This window comes from Anas platyrhynchos, chromosome 1, assembly GCF_047663525.1.
Source record: "Anas platyrhynchos isolate ZD024472 breed Pekin duck chromosome 1, IASCAAS_PekinDuck_T2T, whole genome shotgun sequence".
Classification (NCBI taxonomy): Eukaryota; Metazoa; Chordata; class Aves; order Anseriformes; family Anatidae; genus Anas; species Anas platyrhynchos.
Genome location: NC_092587.1, coordinates 104,798,985 through 104,818,916, shown reverse-complemented (window position 1 = coordinate 104,818,916; position 19,932 = coordinate 104,798,985). Strand labels below are relative to the sequence as shown.

Sequence of the window (19,932 nt, the reverse complement as noted above, 5' to 3'; positions counted from 1 at the left end):
CTATGTCAGCAGACTTTTCACCCTGTACTGGAGAATGATTAAACAAGAAAATAAAAGCAGCCCAATAAGGCCATAAATCCTGTGGAGCTGAAGATGTGGATGCAATATAAACCAAATAAATTGTGAATCTGTTAGGCTTCTACCTCAGCAAAGGTAGAGGCAGAAGCCTAACAGCCTAATCTAAAATTTCACCAGTATGACTTCAGTAAAGTTTCTGAAAAAAATATTGAATATCAATATTTAAGGTAGCTTTTTAAGCAGATTAAAAAAAAAAAAAAAAAAAAAAAAAAAAAAGATATGGCTTTCGCTATTTTTCTCATAACTGCAAGTGCAAAGAATTACCAAAAAAAGCACGTAGAGACTGTAAATCCAACAACATTATTTTATTTTAATTTTCACTTTTTCACTTTAAAAAAGTGAAATAGTGCAAATCTGGTAACCACTCTTGTATTTTTGTGGTTATGTTTATTTTTTATCTGGAACAGAAACTTTATCGCTTCCTTTCTGAAGAGATTTCTTCACATTTGCATATCTTGTGCGTAAATATGACTGTTCAGCAATGTTGTAAAAAACTGTAAATGAAGTTTTATGGTGTATTTAATCTACAGGCGTCTCCTATAAATAAACAGATATTCTCGTGTACTATTGCCCTCCTTTTCACATTATTTGTGTCTTATGTCAGACCTTAGTTGAAACAGGTTTTCAAGACAGAAATGAAGCCGAAAAAGTCATCTGATGAGAAATATGTTCCTCTTAGTTGCTATGAAATTTGGTTTGCTTCTTTGCTTGCACTTTTTGTTTGTGTTTGTGTTGGGCTTATTGTACTTTCATGGTTAACAATCCAGGAGTTAGAACGAGGTAAGTAACCTTTAACCTGTTCAGGAGTACATCAGTAGAAGTTCAGACTTTGAAGACAGTGTCATTGTAATTCTATTTCATATTTCATGCTATGCTTTTAATGCTTTTGGATAGTTGGTTTGTTTTACACTTTCCTTCTTTCCTCCCCTGGAAATTGATGTAAACAAAATAAGCAAAAATACTTGAAGTATGTACTACGAAGTACAAAAAGTACTTGAAGTATGTCTGAAGTAAAATAATTTTCATGTCATAGACTTTGGGAAAGGCTTTTGGAATGCAATTGACACTGTAAGGCTTTGGTTATTCAGTCATATTTATCCAATAGTGAACATAATATTGCAAATTGTTTGTGAATTTCTGCTTTTTTCTCCATGTGTAATGTTTGACTCTTAAAGATAGTCATAATCCACTGGAGTCTCTGGGGAATTTTAAGGTGTTCTACTGTTCTACAACTCAAAATCTTTTTTTTTTTTTTTTTTCATCTTTTAAAATTTATTGGTGTGAGAGAGACAGTCAGCTCCTAGCCTTGTGAAAAGTTAATAGGAGGTATTTCTTCCTATCTAGACAGTGCTCACAATGTGATAGTCATATTACTTATGATCAAAGTAAACTAAATTTAAAAAATCTACGTAGCAAGATTTTGAGATGGAACTGAAAATTTGATTTAAAGATTTTTTGAGGTGTATGTTGACTGTGCACTGGAAGGCCACACCTGGAATGCTGTGTCCAGTTCTGGGCTCCCTAGTACAAGAGAGACATAGAGCTTCCCGTGTATCTTTCTTTTAGAAGATGCATTACTAGGAGATTTATCACATATAACTAATAATAAAACACTTAAAACATTATGTATGTCATGTAACAACAAAAAAAAAACTTTTACTGTTTTAAAAAAATTGTTTAAATAGATTTGCAGTTGATGAAAGGGTAAGTGGCCTTTAAAGCAGCTCAAAGTAATCTACTGTTACAGGTTGATATTAGGAAATTGGTGTCACTATGTTGTGCTGTCCATCACAAGCTGTTTCTCAGTTATCTGTTGGTTTGTTTGTTATTTGTTTGTTTGTTTAATTAAAACTCGTTTGGGGTGTTAATACCTTTAAAAACAACCTAAAAATACCACTGGTAATGAAACTGGTAAGCAAAATGTTTTCTGTCAACCACATGTTAATGTCTTATTCAGGTCTTAATCTAAAAATTTCCAGTATGTTATACAGTGAGGATGCATTTTTAATGTAGAGTGAATATTTTTATGTATATCTCATATGCTATAGCATATTAAAAATCATGATCAAATTTGCAGTAAGAACCAATTATTTAGTTTTGTATAAATTCTCCTGGCATTTCATTTATGCAGTGGTAGGACATTTCAGGTCAAAAATAATTTAACTAGTGTGAGACAAGTGTTTCCAGTGTTATCATCAAAAACAATCTACATTTATATAAAAGCAACACTACTTTTAATACAGAAAATGTGAAGCAGTAGTTTTTAATATTTTTAATCAAGAACACACACACAAAAAAAAAACCAACAAATTCACAAACCATCATGCTTCCAGTGTCTCCTTGTCCCTTGTGCTAGACATAGATTGACATGCTGCACAGGTTCATAGAATCACAGAGTAGCTGATGTTGGAAAGGACCTCTGGATGTTATCTGGTCCAAGTCCTGTGCTCATGTAGGTCCACCTATGACTGCTTGCATAGACCCATGTCCTAAATGCTTTTGAATATCTCCAAGGGTGGAGACTCTACAGCCTCTCTGGGCAACCTGTTCCAGTGCTCAGTCACCCTCAATGTAATACCATTCTCCTTTATCTGTTCACAGTGCTGCCGAAAAGTTCAGCATTTTGTATGAAATAGAAAATGAGAACCAAGGACAAATAGTTTTCAATATCTATTTACAATTGTAGATACTGTACTTTAGTTGAAAATTGTCTCAAAGTTTTTTTAAAATCAGTACTAGGCAAATATCTCAATACAAAGCAAAACAGGTAAAAATTAGTCTATTGATGATCATTATTTCTATATAATTCAAATTACTTAATTTTATTTTTAATTATCCAGTTGAAACAGGTGGGAATAGTCATCTCTATGTGGGAACATTTAAAATAGTCTCTGGGACAACATTCACTCCTTCTTTGTACGATAGATCATCAGCTGACTTCAAAATCCTTGCCTTTGATGTTGAACAGTTGGTAAGAACCTCTTTATCTCTTAAACCAAGAGTATGTGATAGCTATATTAATTTCTTGATGTAACCTGCTGTTGATGCTTTTTTATTCTCTCCAAAATGTGATAGTTAAGGTCCTAAGCTCACTCAGAACTCAATATATTCTTTATCAGTGAAAATCCGTGAAGCATCAAAGAAAATGGTTGCTTCTGTAGTCAGAAGCAAGCAGCTCTAGGTGACCCTGCTCGAGAAGACGGGTTGGCCAAGTTGACCTCCAGAAGTCTCTTTCAAGCTAAAACATTCTGTAATACTGTGATATCAGTTGTTCTTTCTATAACTGTGATATAATTGTTTTCTGTACAAACATAAAATGGAAAAAAGTCAGTATTAAAACCATGAATGCATTGTGCAACACTGTATTTTCCATTACTGTATTGGTTCAAGATTTCTCTTCTTTGTACAGATACAAGACATTTTTCAAGCAAGTATTCTGACAAATGAATTTGAGAGATGTGAAATTTTCCAGTTCAAGTAGGTACAGTTAAATTATACTTCTCAAATAAATGTTGTCAAAAGTCCTCATTTAGCTATTTCTCTCAAAAGCAGTTAACAATACCTTGCTTTTCAAGTCATCCTTTGTATAGCATTCCTTTCACTTCTTATGTCTTCAAAGTGCTGCTGTGGAAAGTTTGGCACAGCTGTGTTTCCCTGGGCAAAATTCCTTCTCAGATTCCTGTATGTCTGTGCCTTGACCAAACAAGGCTGAGGACTAAGACTAACTCACAATTTTGTCACATTTTCTATATGTGACAGAATTGCTAACCCCCCTCCACCCCTTTTTTTTTTTTCACCAAGATTTTTTAGTTGTGCTACATTTGCAGGATTGCTGTTCTTGCCACCTAGAAGGAAGTTCAGGACAGTGATCTCCTGTTGGCATAAACTGAGATGAATGGAAGTGCGCTCAGATGTCCCTATGGACAAAGATGTATTTATTTCATAACCCTTCAGGTGTTTGCACGGGGGCTGTCACTTAACATCATGTAAAGGATGTAAATCTGCATCCTGTGTGTCTTAGAGAGTCAGTAAGATAGTAAGAGCTGCTTCATTTATTAAATTTTTTTTGAAATAATTTTTCAATATCTTCTTACTTTGGTTGTCCTACAGAAGGCTATATGGCAAATATATATATATATATATATATATTAAAAAAAAATAAATCTGGTAAATGGAGTGAGATCTGTGGTATTAATTTCACCTGCACTGTTCTTCATAAGGTCTTGATTCTACAAAACAAGTGTAATGCTGTCTCCCATTATTTAACAGTTCCAGAACACTCTTCATAAACATTTTTTTTTTTCCACCTACAGGAAGCCTGAAGAAATTCATGAAAACTTCAAGTCTCAAACTGGGTAACTACATAGAACAAAATACATAGGCAAGAGAATAGAAAAAGGATATTACTTTAGAAAATTACTCTGTGGGACAATGAATAATTAAAAAATGTATTTTAGGAGTCAATACGCTCTCTGAAGAGCATATGAAGTTTGATATAATCCATACCTTTCCTCCAAAAACATCCTTCAAGATTAGAACAAAAGAAAATGTAATAGTCCCTGGGATTGTCAATTCCGAAGAAAAATGGGAAAAGTAAGAACAGTGGCATAGATAAGAAACTAACTAGAAAAGAAGGTATATTGTTTTGTGCTACGCTTGCTTGTGAAAAACTACTTATACAGGGGGACTGATCTATATATTATGTGTGATCATATGTAACCTATGTTACATATTTTTTTAGCAGAAAAAGTATTTCTGCTAAAGAAAGGTCAGGTGACACACTATAATAAGCAGGAACAAAACAGAAAAGATCAGGGCTATAGGAGAACTGAAAGACCTTGAGGAATGAATGACAAAATTAGTTACCTTATATGCAAGATGAGGCAGTTAATTAAAAAGTGGTCATTACATGACAGTTGATGATGTTAATAGACATTTTCTCTGTAGAAAATATGAGAAAAGGAGGAAATCTATATATGACAATACAAGAGGTAGTGGGCACAAGCCCACAAAAGAGGACCCATCTGAACATAAAGAAAACACTTTTTGCTGTAGGGGTGACTGAGCACTGGAACAGGTTGCTCAGAGAGGTTGTAGAATCTTCCTCTGTGATGATATTGAAAGGCCATCTGGACATGGTCCTGGGCAAGCAGCTCTAGGTGGCCCTGCTTGAGAAGACGGGTTGGCCAAGTTGACCTCCAGAAGTCTCTTTCAAGCTAAAACATTCTGTAATACTGTGATATCAGTTGTTCTTTCTATAACTGTGATATAATTGTTTTCTGTACAAACATAAAATGGACAAATATTTAGATAAGATGGTTCAATTGAATGACCATTCTGGCAAAAGAAAAAGAGATATTTGCCAAGCACACGTATGCTGAAAATGAGAAGCAGATTTGAAATAGAGCAATCGTTTGATTGAAACAGTGAGGGCATAAAACTAATTAGAAAGAGGTGAAGTATGATCACATTATGAAGGGCTTTATAATAAGAAAGAAGTAGACAACAGAGGAATAAGTCCCTCCCAGGCTGTTGCCCCTGAGTGGATAAGATCCAAGTAGCAAAATTCTCAGGTTTCTGAGCATACAGTAGGCCATACTAAAAATTTTGGTATTGAAGATAAAGATATCTCAGAGCTAGTTGCTCAGGACTCACTTTATAAGTAATGGGGAACAAAAAAAAAAAATAAAAAAAAATGTTACTTTTAGAGTTTTCTCATCTAGTATATTTAAATGCCTTTTTAGGAAGAGATCAAAGAATAGCTCATTTCCTTCCATGAACTACAATGAAAATCTAGATATCTGCACTGTAAATATCTATATTTGGTCAAATGAATTCTACCTCTGTATCTCAACACTGAAACAACAGAAGTCACACAAAATCTGATGTCTGTGAAAGTTAGATCTTTCTTTTAATAAATCAGAAAGTATCTGTCCTCATTTTTACTTTGAAATAATACTTGTTTATCTCATAAATGATTTTCTGTTTGACTCTTTTCATTAAATAAAAAGTTATATCCCTTCTGGCAACCTAATTATTTTACCCTTGAGACTCTGCTGAGTCACAAGGATAGCAATAAAAGCTTTTGTTTACTCAGCATGGCCTAGAGGTTATCAGAAACAAGTAAGAAATTAAAAAGGAGAGTTCTTCCATATACTGCAAACTGTGTTCAGCACAACTGCAAGCTTAATCACCCGGTATCAAAAAGCACTTCTGAGTCTGATGCCATTGGGTATTATAAATGCTTAAGAATAAAAAAGGTTATACCTAAAATTAAGTAAATGAAAAACAAAACAAACAAACAAACAAACAAACAAAAAACAACGATCATATTTTGACACTACCTTAATTTAGCTACAAATATAGAATGTTATAATAGTGTCTAGGAGGGATGGAAAGAGACTGAATTCTAGATAAAATTCAGGGAATTATGGAAATTAAATATAGTTTAACCACTTATTTCAAAATATCTGATTTCAGTCTTTAATGATTCCTTATGAGAATACAAATAATCACACACAGTATCCTTATGGATGCAGAATCCATACATGATGTTTGATATATAGAAGTGATCAGTTTGTGTTATGTTTTTATGATGTAAACATTTCAAGGTTCTCAATTAGTATTTTAGAGGTTAAACTAGGACACCTGTTCAATAACTAACCCACATCTCCTTTGGTTGACTTGAATTCAGCTCCATTGCAGCAATTGATATCAATGCTGTTATTTTTTCCTTCCACAGTGAATATAAGAGCTGCAAAAGAAAGAATAAATGTTTCTCTAACATTTAAAACGACCTGATAATTTAGAGCTATTTCTTCAAGTATTATGTTGACCAGCCAACACTTTATGGTACTTTGAGTTTTCAAATGGAATCCTGAGGTAGAAGGGACCCACAATTGAACCTTTGTTGGAAGGAAATATTGTCAAAGTATTAATTAGCAAAATTTCAGATTTATTGCATTATCTTGCTTAACTAATCATCTTTTCTCTTTTATATTGCTAGTGTTGTTGTGATCTTCCACCTTTATCTTACCCAGAGGGTAACGGTTGAGAAAATAAAAAATGAGTTGCTTTTGGGTATTGACGCAAATACAACTGATCTTGTTCAGACTTTGAAAATTGATATGAACAGCATACAAATCACAGGTAATGCTAATAAACATTTATCTTGATACAAAACTTTGAGAACTACAGTTAACATGTGTAATATCTTTGGATCCCAGCCATCAGAAAGATTGTTATGCACATGGGTGTACTCCTTCTCTACCACACAACCTATATGAGCAGGTGAAAGAACTTTGTCACCTAGAAAGTATGAATCAGCTTAGCATATGTTGACTAAGGAAGGAACAAAGGACAAATTAGTGATTTTCAAGTCATAATCACTGAATTTAATCTCTTTTATGTAACATAACATTTGTAATTCCGTTGCCCCTCAAATTAATGCAATTAAGCCCCAATTGTGGTGTTTCTTTAAGTAAATGCAATTATCATTTTGTTTTGCTAAAGAATATGGAAAAGGGCTCAGCCTCACAGTACGTGAGGACTCATTTATTGAAAAGATGTCAAAAAGAAAAACAAACCAAATACAGAATGTATCTTCTGGAGAAGCATGCCCAAGGAATTGACTTCAAATTTCTCTGATACTTAGGTGAAATGTAAATGACTAAATTAGTGTAATACTAATAACTAAATTAGTATATAGTGCAGACTAAATACTGTAAATTTAAAGACTAAATGCTTTAGTGTTAGCGATTAGTATTTAGCGATTTAGTATTTAGTATAGACTAAATAGTGTAAATTTAAAGAGTAAATGATTTTAAATTCAGCAAATATGCAAATATAGTGATTTTATGCAAGTATGAGAAAAATTTTCAAAGCCTAAGTAGAAGCCCAGCAAAATCAATGGAAATCTTTCTTTTGACTTCAATAAGCATCCAAACAGGCCTTCATTGGAGGTGATGATAATATGTAATTTGAATCGTTTGAAGTGGAAGATGACATCTTAAGACCTGATGGAATTATTATTAAGTAGCTACCAATTGCTTAAGAGTGGGGCATCTGTTGTGCAACATCTTACCTTATTCCCTAAGGTGAATTCTTTGCTAACTGCTTCAGATATTCCAAGGGTAAACTCAGCATCTTGATATCTTTATTTTTCTTTACTACTTGCATCATGTATAAGTTGTTCTAAATAACTGCAAATCACTGTGGGAAGTGATTGCTTATTGAGCTTGAAAAATGCCACCAAAGGAAAATAATGAAGAGCCTTTTAGAAGGTTATATATCTATTGATGAACTTCCAAGTAGTCAAACTTTTCTTGATGTGCATCATTAAAATGTCTCTCTTCACATGAGATTTCATGTGTCCATTCCATCAAGAGTGCTGCAATAAAGAACTGTAACTAATCAAAAATCATAATCATACATAGCACTTTTACTTCCTATATGTCATTATGTTCTGCAAGAGAAGTTTTATTTCTATTTCAAAGGGGGAAGGAAATATAACACTGGAATCAGGTATGATTTGCTTGAAATCAACTTCCACAGTGACTAAAAGTAACTTTCTTTCTTGCAAATCATCCCAGGTTGATTTTAACTCATTTATCTGATGTAAATACTGTTTATGACACAGGTGCTTTGAGAAGCTCCTTTGTGTCAAGATAGACATTTTCCAGATGAAGACATTTTATGTGTGAGATAATCAATCGGGATTGAAGATAGAAAGGAATTAAGAGACATTGTCTTCTCTGGAAGGTCAAAGTTTATGAAAAGGCTGGGAATATTGTGAAATGTTCAGAAGGAGGGATGCAGGACACTACTACTGATTCAAGAGAAATAGTCACAGCTCTTGTTTGTTGTTTGTTTTTTACCTTCATTTTCCTGAGTTGTATAAAACTAGATACTGCACTATAAAAGGAGTTTATAATGAACTTGCTTTCTTCCAGAGTTTGCTGAAAACCTTACTACAATGCTGCCTTTAACTTCATCAGGTCAGTATCCTTCATAAAACAGAAACTATTTTTTCTTATCAGTACAACAGAAGAAACAAGAATTGTTGTTCATGCTATGGTTACTGATATACTGAGCAGTGTTAATAGACTTTTCAAGTCTGACAGTTCCAAGTCAGAAATTGTTTGTTTATCAATCAAACATTACTGTTTTGTTTTGTTTTGTTTTGTTTTGTTTTGTTTTATTTTATTTTATTTTATTTTATTTTATTTTATTTTATTTTATTTTATTTTATATTTTATTTTATTTTTGAAGTTAGTGACCTGTATGGGACTACGTATAGAAGAATGATATTTAAAATGCACTAGGGTTCATATCAATTTTCTTATGTTTAGTCTAACATTTGACCATCATGATCAAACCAATTAAGGTGGTGTTACTGTATCATTACCTAAGCTGTGGGTTTGGGGATACCAAACATAGTGAAGATCTCATAAGATCTGAATATCTGCTTCTTGGTTCTGCCAAACAAACAAATAAACAAAACAAAACAAAACAAAACAAAACAAAAAACACACACAAAAAAAAACAGGGGGGCTACAAGAGAGCACAAAGTAGATTTCTAACACAGGGTTTGTGTTTGCCCAGGTTCAGGACAACTCACCACAAGCAAGTCCACAACTAAGTCCACAACTCCAGGTAGGTAACCTCATATGGGGAAAAGCAGGGTGGCTAAATGAAACAGCCTGAGATCTTAGAATTAGACTGTTTTTGTACGTTCCGTTCTTATATGAATTCTCCCATCCCATTCCTGCAAATATACAATATGCAGATTTGCCTTTTATTTGACTAGGGAGACCTAGTCAAAAAAAAAAAAAAAAAAGAGGGAACTTATTAGACTGTACATTCTACAAAAAATGCTTCATATATTATACACATACTGATATGATAATATTGTTTATCATTATTATTAATATGATAATATTGATATCACAATATTGATACACATTTTGAATGCTAATTTTTGCTTCATAATATTTCTTCATGGTTTTGGTAAATCTGTAACTGATAGCAAATTCTCACATTGCCTTTGATAATGGAAAGACAAAGCTATTCAAATCTTTGAAAACATCCTCCAGTCTTATTAAATGGTGAATTATATATGATATTTATAAGCATTTTCAAACTGGTCTAATGTATTTACTGCCATTTCTTAGTTGAGTACAGAAATCATATTGCAATGTAGGGTAATTTGCTGTTTCAAAAAGAAGTCAAAATATTTTACTAGAAAATGTTAATTTCTTTACATCCAGTAGGTGGCAATGCTGTATAGTTTTATGAATTGAAGAATAAAACTAGAATTGATCATGTCATTTTTAAACAATGTTTTCTTGTGTATTAGGGTGTACAAAACATACTCTGAGATTATTGGTAGAGGTTTTGTTGTTGGTCTAGAAAGCACAGTCCCATCTCTGGTCACCTCCAACAGTTGTCTTAAATATTTATTTTTGGTTTAGTTCAGGTACCAGTTGGATTCAAAATGGCAGCTCTTTTGCTTTACACTCTTTGTGTTGCTAACATGTAAAGCATTTTGTAAAGCAGTTTGAAACGCTGTGTTACATCCAAACAAATTCCAGTCTTTGTCACTTATACTGAATATATTACACATATTTACTTAATCTGATTAAAGACTTGCATGAAAAATCAATCAATCAATCAATAATGTCTAGAGGTTGCAAGAGACTGCTGTTTTACAAATTAATATTTCTGCTGCTTGCATAAGAAATTTTAGCTTCTACCTCTGAGCATTTAATGAAGTAAAGGAGCTATGTAGAGAATTGTGCATTTTCATAATATTTAATAGAAAGTTCAAGAATTATTAAATTATCCTACTTATCCAAAGCTGATATTAGCTGCATGTTTTTGTTTACTTTAATATGGCCTACTACTGAGTTCTGCAGATATTTAAGACTTTTACATATAGTTTATAATCTCTGGATGAACATTTACATTCTAACAAAATGCTGTCAGTGAGATTCAACGGTTTTTAACCTTCATTTTCCTGAGTTGTGTAAAACTAGATACTGCACTATAAAAGGAGTTTATAATGAACTTGCTTTCTTCCAGAGTTTGCTGAAAACCTTACTACAATGCTGCCTTTAACTTCATCAGGTCAGTATCCTTCATAAAACAGAAACTATTTTTTCTTATCAGTACAACAGAAGAAACAAGAATTGTTGTTCAGTTGGTATAACTTAGTAAAGCTGAAAGCTGCATTGACTGTAATTGAGTCTTGACAGGTAGAGTCCATTCAGTGATAGTTAGCTGATCTTCATCATTTCTGACCATTTGAGAAACCAGTGATCTGAAGTCTGTAAAAAACTGTAAGAGTTTAATTGGAGGGTCAAAACAAAAGTTGTATCTCTGTCAAACAACTGAGTCGTAAGCTGAAGTCTTTACAGATTCAGACAGGTAGATGACACTGCCCAACCTCATGCTATGGTTACTGATATACTGAGCAGTGTTAATAGACTTTCATTCCACTGACAGTCTGGAAATCTTATGACAAGCAAAGATAATACTTGATGTTTTATGAACAAAGTATTTTTCAGTAGTCTAACATTTAGTCATTGTTGAGTAGTCATTACTACTCCTTATTACCAATGGTACAGCTGAAGACTGATAATATACTGTTTTTCTCCTACCTATCATTTCCTCTGATACGCTGTTTCAATGTGCCTGTGAGTCCTAAGGTCTAAAGCAAGAAGAAAATGGGAGTGAGGGGAAGGTGCCAGAGGAAGGGGGAAGGGAGCTGGCATCCCAAGCTGGAACTGGAAAAATGTTTCTAGCATGGATTCCCTCCTCCTTGCTCTGAGGAAACCTGCTTGAGGTCACAGAATCATCAAATATCCTGAGTTGAAAGACACCCACAAGGATTGTCGAGTCCAACTTCCAACTCTGTCATTTTTGTATGCTCACTAACACTGTTGGTTTCTTTGTTCTTTTTCAATTCAAAGCCCACATTTTACCCTATGTGGTATGTTTACATCTGTTGGAACTTGGTTGTGCTCTCTCCGTTGAGCCTAAAACCAGCTTTATCCACCTCACATGTTCCTTAGATTGCTTAGCGATTGACAACATGAGATTTGTGCTTGTACTACTGATGCCTTGGGCACTGTCCTATGCTTTTATTCTTGTGGCTTTTGTTATCAGCTTGCATGTGCACTTTTGGGAGCACCTGAGACAACCCCATTTTTTTCTCAACACCCTTCAAGGTGTAACTTCCTGATACTTGTCCTATTAGAAAACCTGCTCGTGCATGCATCCATGTTTCAGGTCATTGAATGGATCATTCTTCCCAAAATAATGGTCCATTAAATGATGCATAGACAGGTATGTATATAGGTAGATACATACGTATATAATTCTTTACAAACTACTGTGAGGCTGTGAATGATGTCCTTCCCTGAATGCAGCTTTGTGAGAACCATCCATCCAGATGCACTCTCCCTGCACCTTCTGCTGGGCTCTCCTCTTTGCCAGAGGAGCTGTGCCCTTGCGTTTGCTGACATGGATAGAACATTACTAGGAAGTCTTCTTGCAAGTTTCTGCACTAGTATGTATAGAAAGGCAGGAACATCTAACAAAAGTAACTGTCTGTAATGTCCAATGATCAGCAACTTCTGCCAGCAAAAGTCATAAACTGGTAGTATAATATAGAGAAGTCCTTACTGTACCTCCTACTATTCCTTCTAGCCCATCATCTTATCTTCTGAGAGAATCTGTTGACTGTAATGACACACAAATTTAAGTCTTAATATATTAAGTAAAAATAGTACAGAGGCATACTAATGCAAATTCAAAGAGGAAAAAGTGACCTTTTGAGAACCAGAAACTCCAGAGACATCCTCAGTAAGAGGAAGATTATTATTTTTAAAAAATCACTAGTGGGAAAGTGTGTTGGAACAATAAATCCATTTTTTTTTTTTTCCAGAACATTTTTCAATTTACTATCATTAATACAAATCTACTTGTGTACCTGAGCATTTGATTATTTCTAAATATGCATAAACATTAGGTCTACGAAGTTGGTGAAGGGCCTGGAACACAAGTTCTATGAGGAGTGTCTGAGGGAACTGGGGTTGTTTAGTCTGGAGAAGAGGAGGCTCAGGGGAGACCTTATTTCTCTCTAAAACTACCTGAAAGTAGTTGGGAGTAGTGTGGGGAGCTGGGGATCAGTCTCTTCTCACAGGTAACCAGTGATAGGACTAGAGGGAACAGCCTCAAGTTGTGCCAGGGGAGGTTTAGGTTGGAAATTAGGAGACATTTCTTCTTAGAAAGAATGGTCAGCTATAGGAACAGGTTGCACAGGGAGGTGTGGCATCATCATCTCTGAGGGCGTTTAATGAAAGGTTGGACCTGTCACTTAGGGACATGGTTTAGTGGGTGATATTGGTGGTAGGTGGATGGTTGGAACAGATGATCTTGAAGGTCTTTTCCAACCTTAATGATTCGGTGATGAACACGTTTATGTACATATACTGGAAATATGACATATTTCCAGTATGTAAGTGTACAAATACTAGACAGATTTGTCTCCTCGAATGCTGAGATAACCTATGTGTTAAGCAATGTTATTTATATTAAAAAGTACTTATACATTTAGTACTTCTAATAAAGTCATAACCTGTCTTTTTCCAGCAGATCCCGTGAGTCTAATTACAAGCTCCCTGACATCAGTTCCAAGTCAGAAATTGTTTGTTTATCAATCAAACATTACTGTTTTGTTTTGTTTTGTTTTGTTTTGTTTTGTTTTATTTTATTTTATTTTATTTTATTTTATTTTATTTTATTTTATTTTATATTTTATTTTATTTTTGAAGTTAGTGACCTGTATGGGACTACGTATAGAAGAATGATATTTAAAATGCACTAGGGTTCATATCAATTTTCTTATGTTTAGTCTAACATTTGACCATCATGATCAAACCAATTAAGGTGGTGTTACTGTATCATTACCTAAGCTGTGGGTTTGGGGATACCAAACATAGTGAAGATCTCATAAGATCTGAATATCTGCTTCTTGGTTCTGCCAAACAAACAAATAAACAAAACAAAACAAAACAAAACAAAACAAAAAACACACACAAAAAAAAACAGGGGGGCTACAAGAGAGCACAAAGTAGATTTCTAACACAGGGTTTGTGTTTGCCCAGGTTCAGGACAACTCACCACAAGCAAGTCCACAACTAAGTCCACAACTCCAGGTAGGTAACCTCATATGGGGAAAAGCAGGGTGGCTAAATGAAACAGCCTGAGATCTTAGAATTAGACTGTTTTTGTACGTTCCGTTCTTATATGAATTCTCCCATCCCATTCCTGCAAATATACAATATGCAGATTTGCCTTTTATTTGACTAGGGAGACCTAGTCAAAAAAAAATCTTTAGGGGGAAAAGGGGTAAAAGACACCCAGAAGGATCGTCGAGTCCAACTCCCAACTCTGTCGTTTTTGTATGCTCACTAACACCGTTGGTTTCTTTGTGTCTGGAAAAATCTGTAAGAGCTTAATTGGAGGGTCAAAAAAAAGTTGGATCTCTGTCAAACCTTCATCACCCTCCCTGCACTTTCTGCTGGGCTCTCCTCTCTGCCAGAGGAGCTGTGCCCTCACGTTTGCTGACATGGAATGTTCCATAATCCACAGATTCCACAGTTTTAAGGATCTGCCCATGTATTCTTTTTTTGCAGAAATTTGCCCTTAGCTTATGAATTTTATTTTTAAATCTGAAAAGAATAAGATTTCTTATATTTCCAATATTTACAAATACAGTCTTAAAGGCTTTAGTTTTCAGGATATGCTAGTCAAAAAATAAGCTTTTTTATCACAAGGTTCAACATTGTGATGTGTTGAGATTATTTAACCCAGAACACATTTTTTTCGCTGATATTTAAACCAAATGACAGTTTTCTCATGTTATTCAAGTATAAGAAACTGGAAAATGTGTTTATTATATTGCTTAAAACAGTATACTTAGGTAGAGGAAGAAGATGGGAATTCATAGAATTTTTCTTCCAGCCCTACTCCAAACTTAGTTTTAAAAAATACGTCACTTTTGAGAACTTCTTCACTCTGTTCAAAATTCACCATTTTAGTATTTTGTATTTATTCCAAACTTTTAAAAATGCAGTTTTGTAAAACACAATAGATTGGTTGATTTGATTTGTGCTAGAGTAACCAAGGGTAAGTCAATCTTCCATTGTAGTGTAACTGCATTACTGCTTTGTTGTTATTGCTGTTGTCCTTACTATTTCAGTTGAGTGCTTGCCACTTGCTGAAGTTTGTGCTGATGGTGTAACCTGCATTAGAAAAGATTTATTTTGTGATGGAGTCTTGGACTGCCCGGATGGTTCAGATGAATCTGAAAAAAGATGTGGTAAGAATGTAAATCCCTTCAGAACAGTCTTTTTGAACATACTTAAACCTGTCAGTATTCTGTAAATAATTTACATCCAATAAATTGCATAATGAAGTCTAAATCGAGTCTAGCAAAAATAATAACAAGAGGGATTGTTATAATAATTATCTTGTGAATGGATTTTTTATCTTTAAAATTCTCATTAATAAAGAATATGCTGAATATCACAAACTGGATATAGTAATATAGCATAATATAGAAATTCTTATTTAATATATAAATATTAAAAACTATAAATAAATATAAAATGTAATGTTAAAATTTCATATGAAGTTGTGTACTGGTAATATAAAATGTACTTTCCAAACACATCAAAATTATGACTCTATACAGTTATAAAATCACATTGCCCAGTAACAGAAACCACTTACTGTCATATTTGCAATCAGAAGAGAAGTTTTGCTTTTGATTCCAACATTAGAAATATCATCATACATACTACTACAAACAACTTTTCAGAATAACATATACTCTGATACAATAATATTGTATCTTGGTGTACTCCATCATATAGACAATGTATTCTTCTTACTAATTTATTATGAGATAATTGATTTTAGATTCCTACATAGAAAAATCGGGCAAGGAATAAGCTAATATACCAGGGCCTATCTTTAAATTTCTGCAGTGTTAGCTGTAAAACATCTGGCTTTTCCTGCTAAAATCCCCTATGCGTCAACTAAAAATGTACTCTCTAATACTAAGGCTATACTGAATGTACTACATGTTTAGATAGGTTTGTGTAATTTCTTGATGTGCTTATATTAAAATTATGAATTAAATTAAACGATAACTGAAATTTGCCCTTTGAGAAATAATTAGATGCCATTGAGGATTTTGAAGAGAACTTAAAACTGTTCATAAGGCAAAATAGAAAAAGATTTTACTCATTTCAGTGGGAACAGATTTAGAACAATGAGACAGCTTTTTGAAAATGTAGTTACTGTTCAATCAGAAAAGTTATTTTTCTTAACAAAATCAGCAGTCTGTTGCACACAAAGGAACACCTACTCTCTCCTGCCTCCATATTCAGAGACTTAGGTGGGGTGGGGTGTGTACTGCATTTTGCAGCCACAGATGTCAAGTGTGACTCCTGCTGTGGCACAAACTGTAACCTGGTTTGTTAACCATGCACTTGCACATCTGACACAAATGTTTGATTTGGTGGCACCACAGTGAGAGATGCAAACAATGTAAACATCTGGGTAAAAAGCTCTAGGAGACCTTGTTTGAGCAGGGGATTGGACAAGATGACCTATAGAGGTCATCCTATCTCAGCTATTCTGTGATTCTGTGAAAATGTTACAGACCTACGACCTGATTTGTATATGAGTGAATAAAAAAATAAAAATAAAAATGCATCTTTCACCACCAGTGAGCTTGTTTGCCTAGCTTCCCTATGTGCCTTTTCATGCGGCTGCCAAAGCTCCATTTAGCAGTGGGCACTGAAATTGTACCAAGGATTCTGTTTTTGCTGGTGCTTACCAAATTTTGTATGCAGCATTTTGTTGGGGAGGTACATGTGTTAATGTTGTCTGCATTGCTCTTCACAGCCTCAGCTTCCAGTTTCTAAAGTTTTCTTGCAATGAGAACTTTTTTAATTTTCTGAGAGATGTTGGAGCAATGAACTCCTTGATTTATTTTATTTTATTTTATTTTATTTTATTTTATTTTATTTTATTTTATTTTATTTTATTTTTTATTTTATTTTTAATATTTTATTTGTTGGTAAAGGAATCTGGAAAGCTTATTTGTTTTCTTCTGTGACAACACATTTCTGAGCTCTCCTGGGAAAAAAAGGTGCGGTCAGTCTAGTTTGAGTTTTCAGAAGCATGTTAAATGTTGGACTCTGACTTAAAAACAAATAAAAATATTTTTTAGAATTTGAAATAATTTTAAGAATTTAAATGTAGTCATTTCAAGCCTGTTTCTGAAGTCTGTTGGCATGCTACAAGTGGAATCTTCTTTAGAAATTAGGTGAATTGCAGACCTGTCCCATTACCTTCACTTTTCTGAGTGCAGCCAGTTCAGAAGGGAGACTTAGTCGGGCCCTTTAAGGAAAATATCCATCAAAATACTTTGGTAGAGTATCCACTGAAATGTATCCAAATCTTTATCATAACAGCTGCATCCAGCTAGATCATAACAGTGATGGGCTCTGAGCAGGTTGCTCTACACTGGGAAAATCTGAAGGTCCTAGTGTAGCTTCAGCTAGACTTTTGTTCCATTGGAGAGGCTGAAGTAGCACAACTACAAGGAGTTATTCAGTCTTTCATTTCTACCATCACACTGTTTTGTTTTTTTTTGAGATGCGGGATTTTTTTTGAGATGCGGGTTTTGGTATTCTGGTGGGTTTTTGGTTTTATTGTGGATAGAGGTAAATAAAAAGTGCATATCCTTATAATGGTTAATAATTAGTAGCATCCATCTTATAAAAACAAATGCTTTTTAGTTAGTATTAATTATTAGGTTTCATTTTAAAATTTTTGCTCATGATTTATTAGATACTACAATCACACCTGTTACATAAGAGAGAATTTAATTGATATTCATACATTGATAATTCACCTGCTTGCCTTCAGTTATGACTCAGCTGTGCCTTGAAGGCTGCAGATGAATTCTACTTGAGCAGAACTTTTCAGCTGAGGCATAGACTGTGATGCACATGACTTTCTGGATCTGATTTACATTTCTCCCTGACTCTGAAACATAAAAGTTGTGAGTGCCCTGCTCCTTTCAACTGAGTATATTTTTTCTTGATCATAGCCAAATTTCACCAGTCAGTAAAGAATATGCACAACTGAATTGAAAACTACAGGAATGTATATTATAGCTGAGGCAGGGGAAATTTAGGGTTGACATCAGGAGGGGGTTCTTCACAGAGAGGGTGGTTGCACACTGGAACAGGCTCCCCAGGGAAGTGGTCACTGCACCAAGCCTGTCTGAATTTAAGAAGAGATTGGACTGTGCACTTAGTCACATGGTCTGAACTTTTGGGTAGACCTGTGCGGTGTCAAGAGTTGGACTTGATGATCCTTAAGGGTCCCTTCCAACTCAGGATATTCTATGATTCTATGATTCTATGATTCTATATATACAACTTAAAATGGGCAGAAAATCATAAAGAAACTAACTGTAGTTATAATTCGCTTTAGGGAGCTGGGTGGGTCGTCCCTGTTCATTTTCACTGATACCTGGTACTTCCAAGCAATTTGTTCAGTTGCTATTAGATTGGCAGATTCGGTTCATAACCTTAAAGAAGTGCAATTCTGTCTGGGGGACAAATTGTTGCTCCATCACCCTTACTTTATATTTTCAGTCTTAAAATTTTCCGTCCAAAAAGCAGAGAGTTTTTCTAAAAGTATATATTTAGATTTCTTAGCAGACTTTGCAAAACCAATGGAGTGAATGGCAATAAGCCATATGCACGTTTGGGATACCTGCCAATTTTTCCATCTCTTTGATTTTTCACTATGTCCCGTGCCTAGAGTAACAATATAGTCATATAAAAGCTAAAAACATTTAGATTTTCAGAAGTGCTTCAGGGTTTTACAATGAGATTTACAGGTGATACATGATTCTTGCTACAAGTGTTCTTGCACACAGTGGACTTGCTGTTTAAGCAACTTGGTTTGTTTTTTCATCTTGTTAATTTTTCTGTCTAGTACTTCTGAGTTTATAGTATGTTAGAGGTTTAAAAATACAGAATACAAGTGTGAATTGTAATGGTCTCTTCCTGTATTAGACAGAACTCAGAAAAATCTAAGAATCTCAGTAGAGTTTCAGACAACTGAACACCTTCATTTTTTGCATTTATTGATGAAAATTATCTTGAAAGGTTTATTTCTGGTTCTGCAATGGAGTGCAGTAACAAAAGACCATTGCAAAAGTGCAGTGAGGAAATTTCAATAAAAGAGTCTCTAGGCAAATGTGAAAGTCTGAACAGCACCAATTAATACCCAGCAATGCTGAAAAGCAGCCATGTAACCTGTAAGTTTAAGGAAAGGGGAGACTGGAGGCAGTTCCCAGAATGTGTTCACTTTCCATCCTTTCTTTACAATTATATGTCTAGGCTAACATTTTATGATTATATACCTCACAACATTGCTATAGTATTGAGAAAGATTAATCACATGGAAGCGAGAAAGTAATGCACTGCCCTTGGCAGAGAAAGGGACTGTTGAGTGAATATCTGGGCTTCATCTGACCGGTTTGGGGAGTTTCTCCCTGGAATTCAAAGATAACAGGATTAAGTTCTCCTCATGTGCCCTGTATCAGTAAATAGAAATGGACAGAGATGCGTGTTGGGAAACAGTTAAAGTAGTTCCTACAAAAGATGTCTCCTGTCTTATTAGAACAACTGAAGCTAACATTAATTTTACTCTTCTCTCAACACTAGTAACACCAAGAATGAGGACTTCCAG

The 19,932-nt window shown here is 34.4% G+C and overlaps 1 protein-coding gene across 1 annotated transcript in view; it reads left to right on the top strand.

The window, feature by feature from the left end:
- Nucleotides 1–667: 667 nt before the first annotated feature.
- TMPRSS15 (transmembrane serine protease 15) overlaps nucleotides 668–19,932 on the top strand; it is a 54,597-nt gene continuing 35,332 nt past the window's right edge. The window contains exons 1-10 of the mRNA XM_013099923.5: nucleotides 668–858; nucleotides 2,919–3,049; nucleotides 3,488–3,555; nucleotides 4,392–4,433; nucleotides 7,085–7,227; nucleotides 9,030–9,074; nucleotides 9,682–9,732; nucleotides 11,161–11,205; nucleotides 14,250–14,300; nucleotides 15,347–15,466. Of these exons, the coding sequence (XP_012955377.2) occupies nucleotides 714–858; nucleotides 2,919–3,049; nucleotides 3,488–3,555; nucleotides 4,392–4,433; nucleotides 7,085–7,227; nucleotides 9,030–9,074; nucleotides 9,682–9,732; nucleotides 11,161–11,205; nucleotides 14,250–14,300; nucleotides 15,347–15,466 (841 nt within the window). The 5' untranslated portion in view covers nucleotides 668–713. The remainder of the gene's footprint in view (nucleotides 859–2,918; nucleotides 3,050–3,487; nucleotides 3,556–4,391; nucleotides 4,434–7,084; nucleotides 7,228–9,029; nucleotides 9,075–9,681; nucleotides 9,733–11,160; nucleotides 11,206–14,249; nucleotides 14,301–15,346; nucleotides 15,467–19,932) is intronic.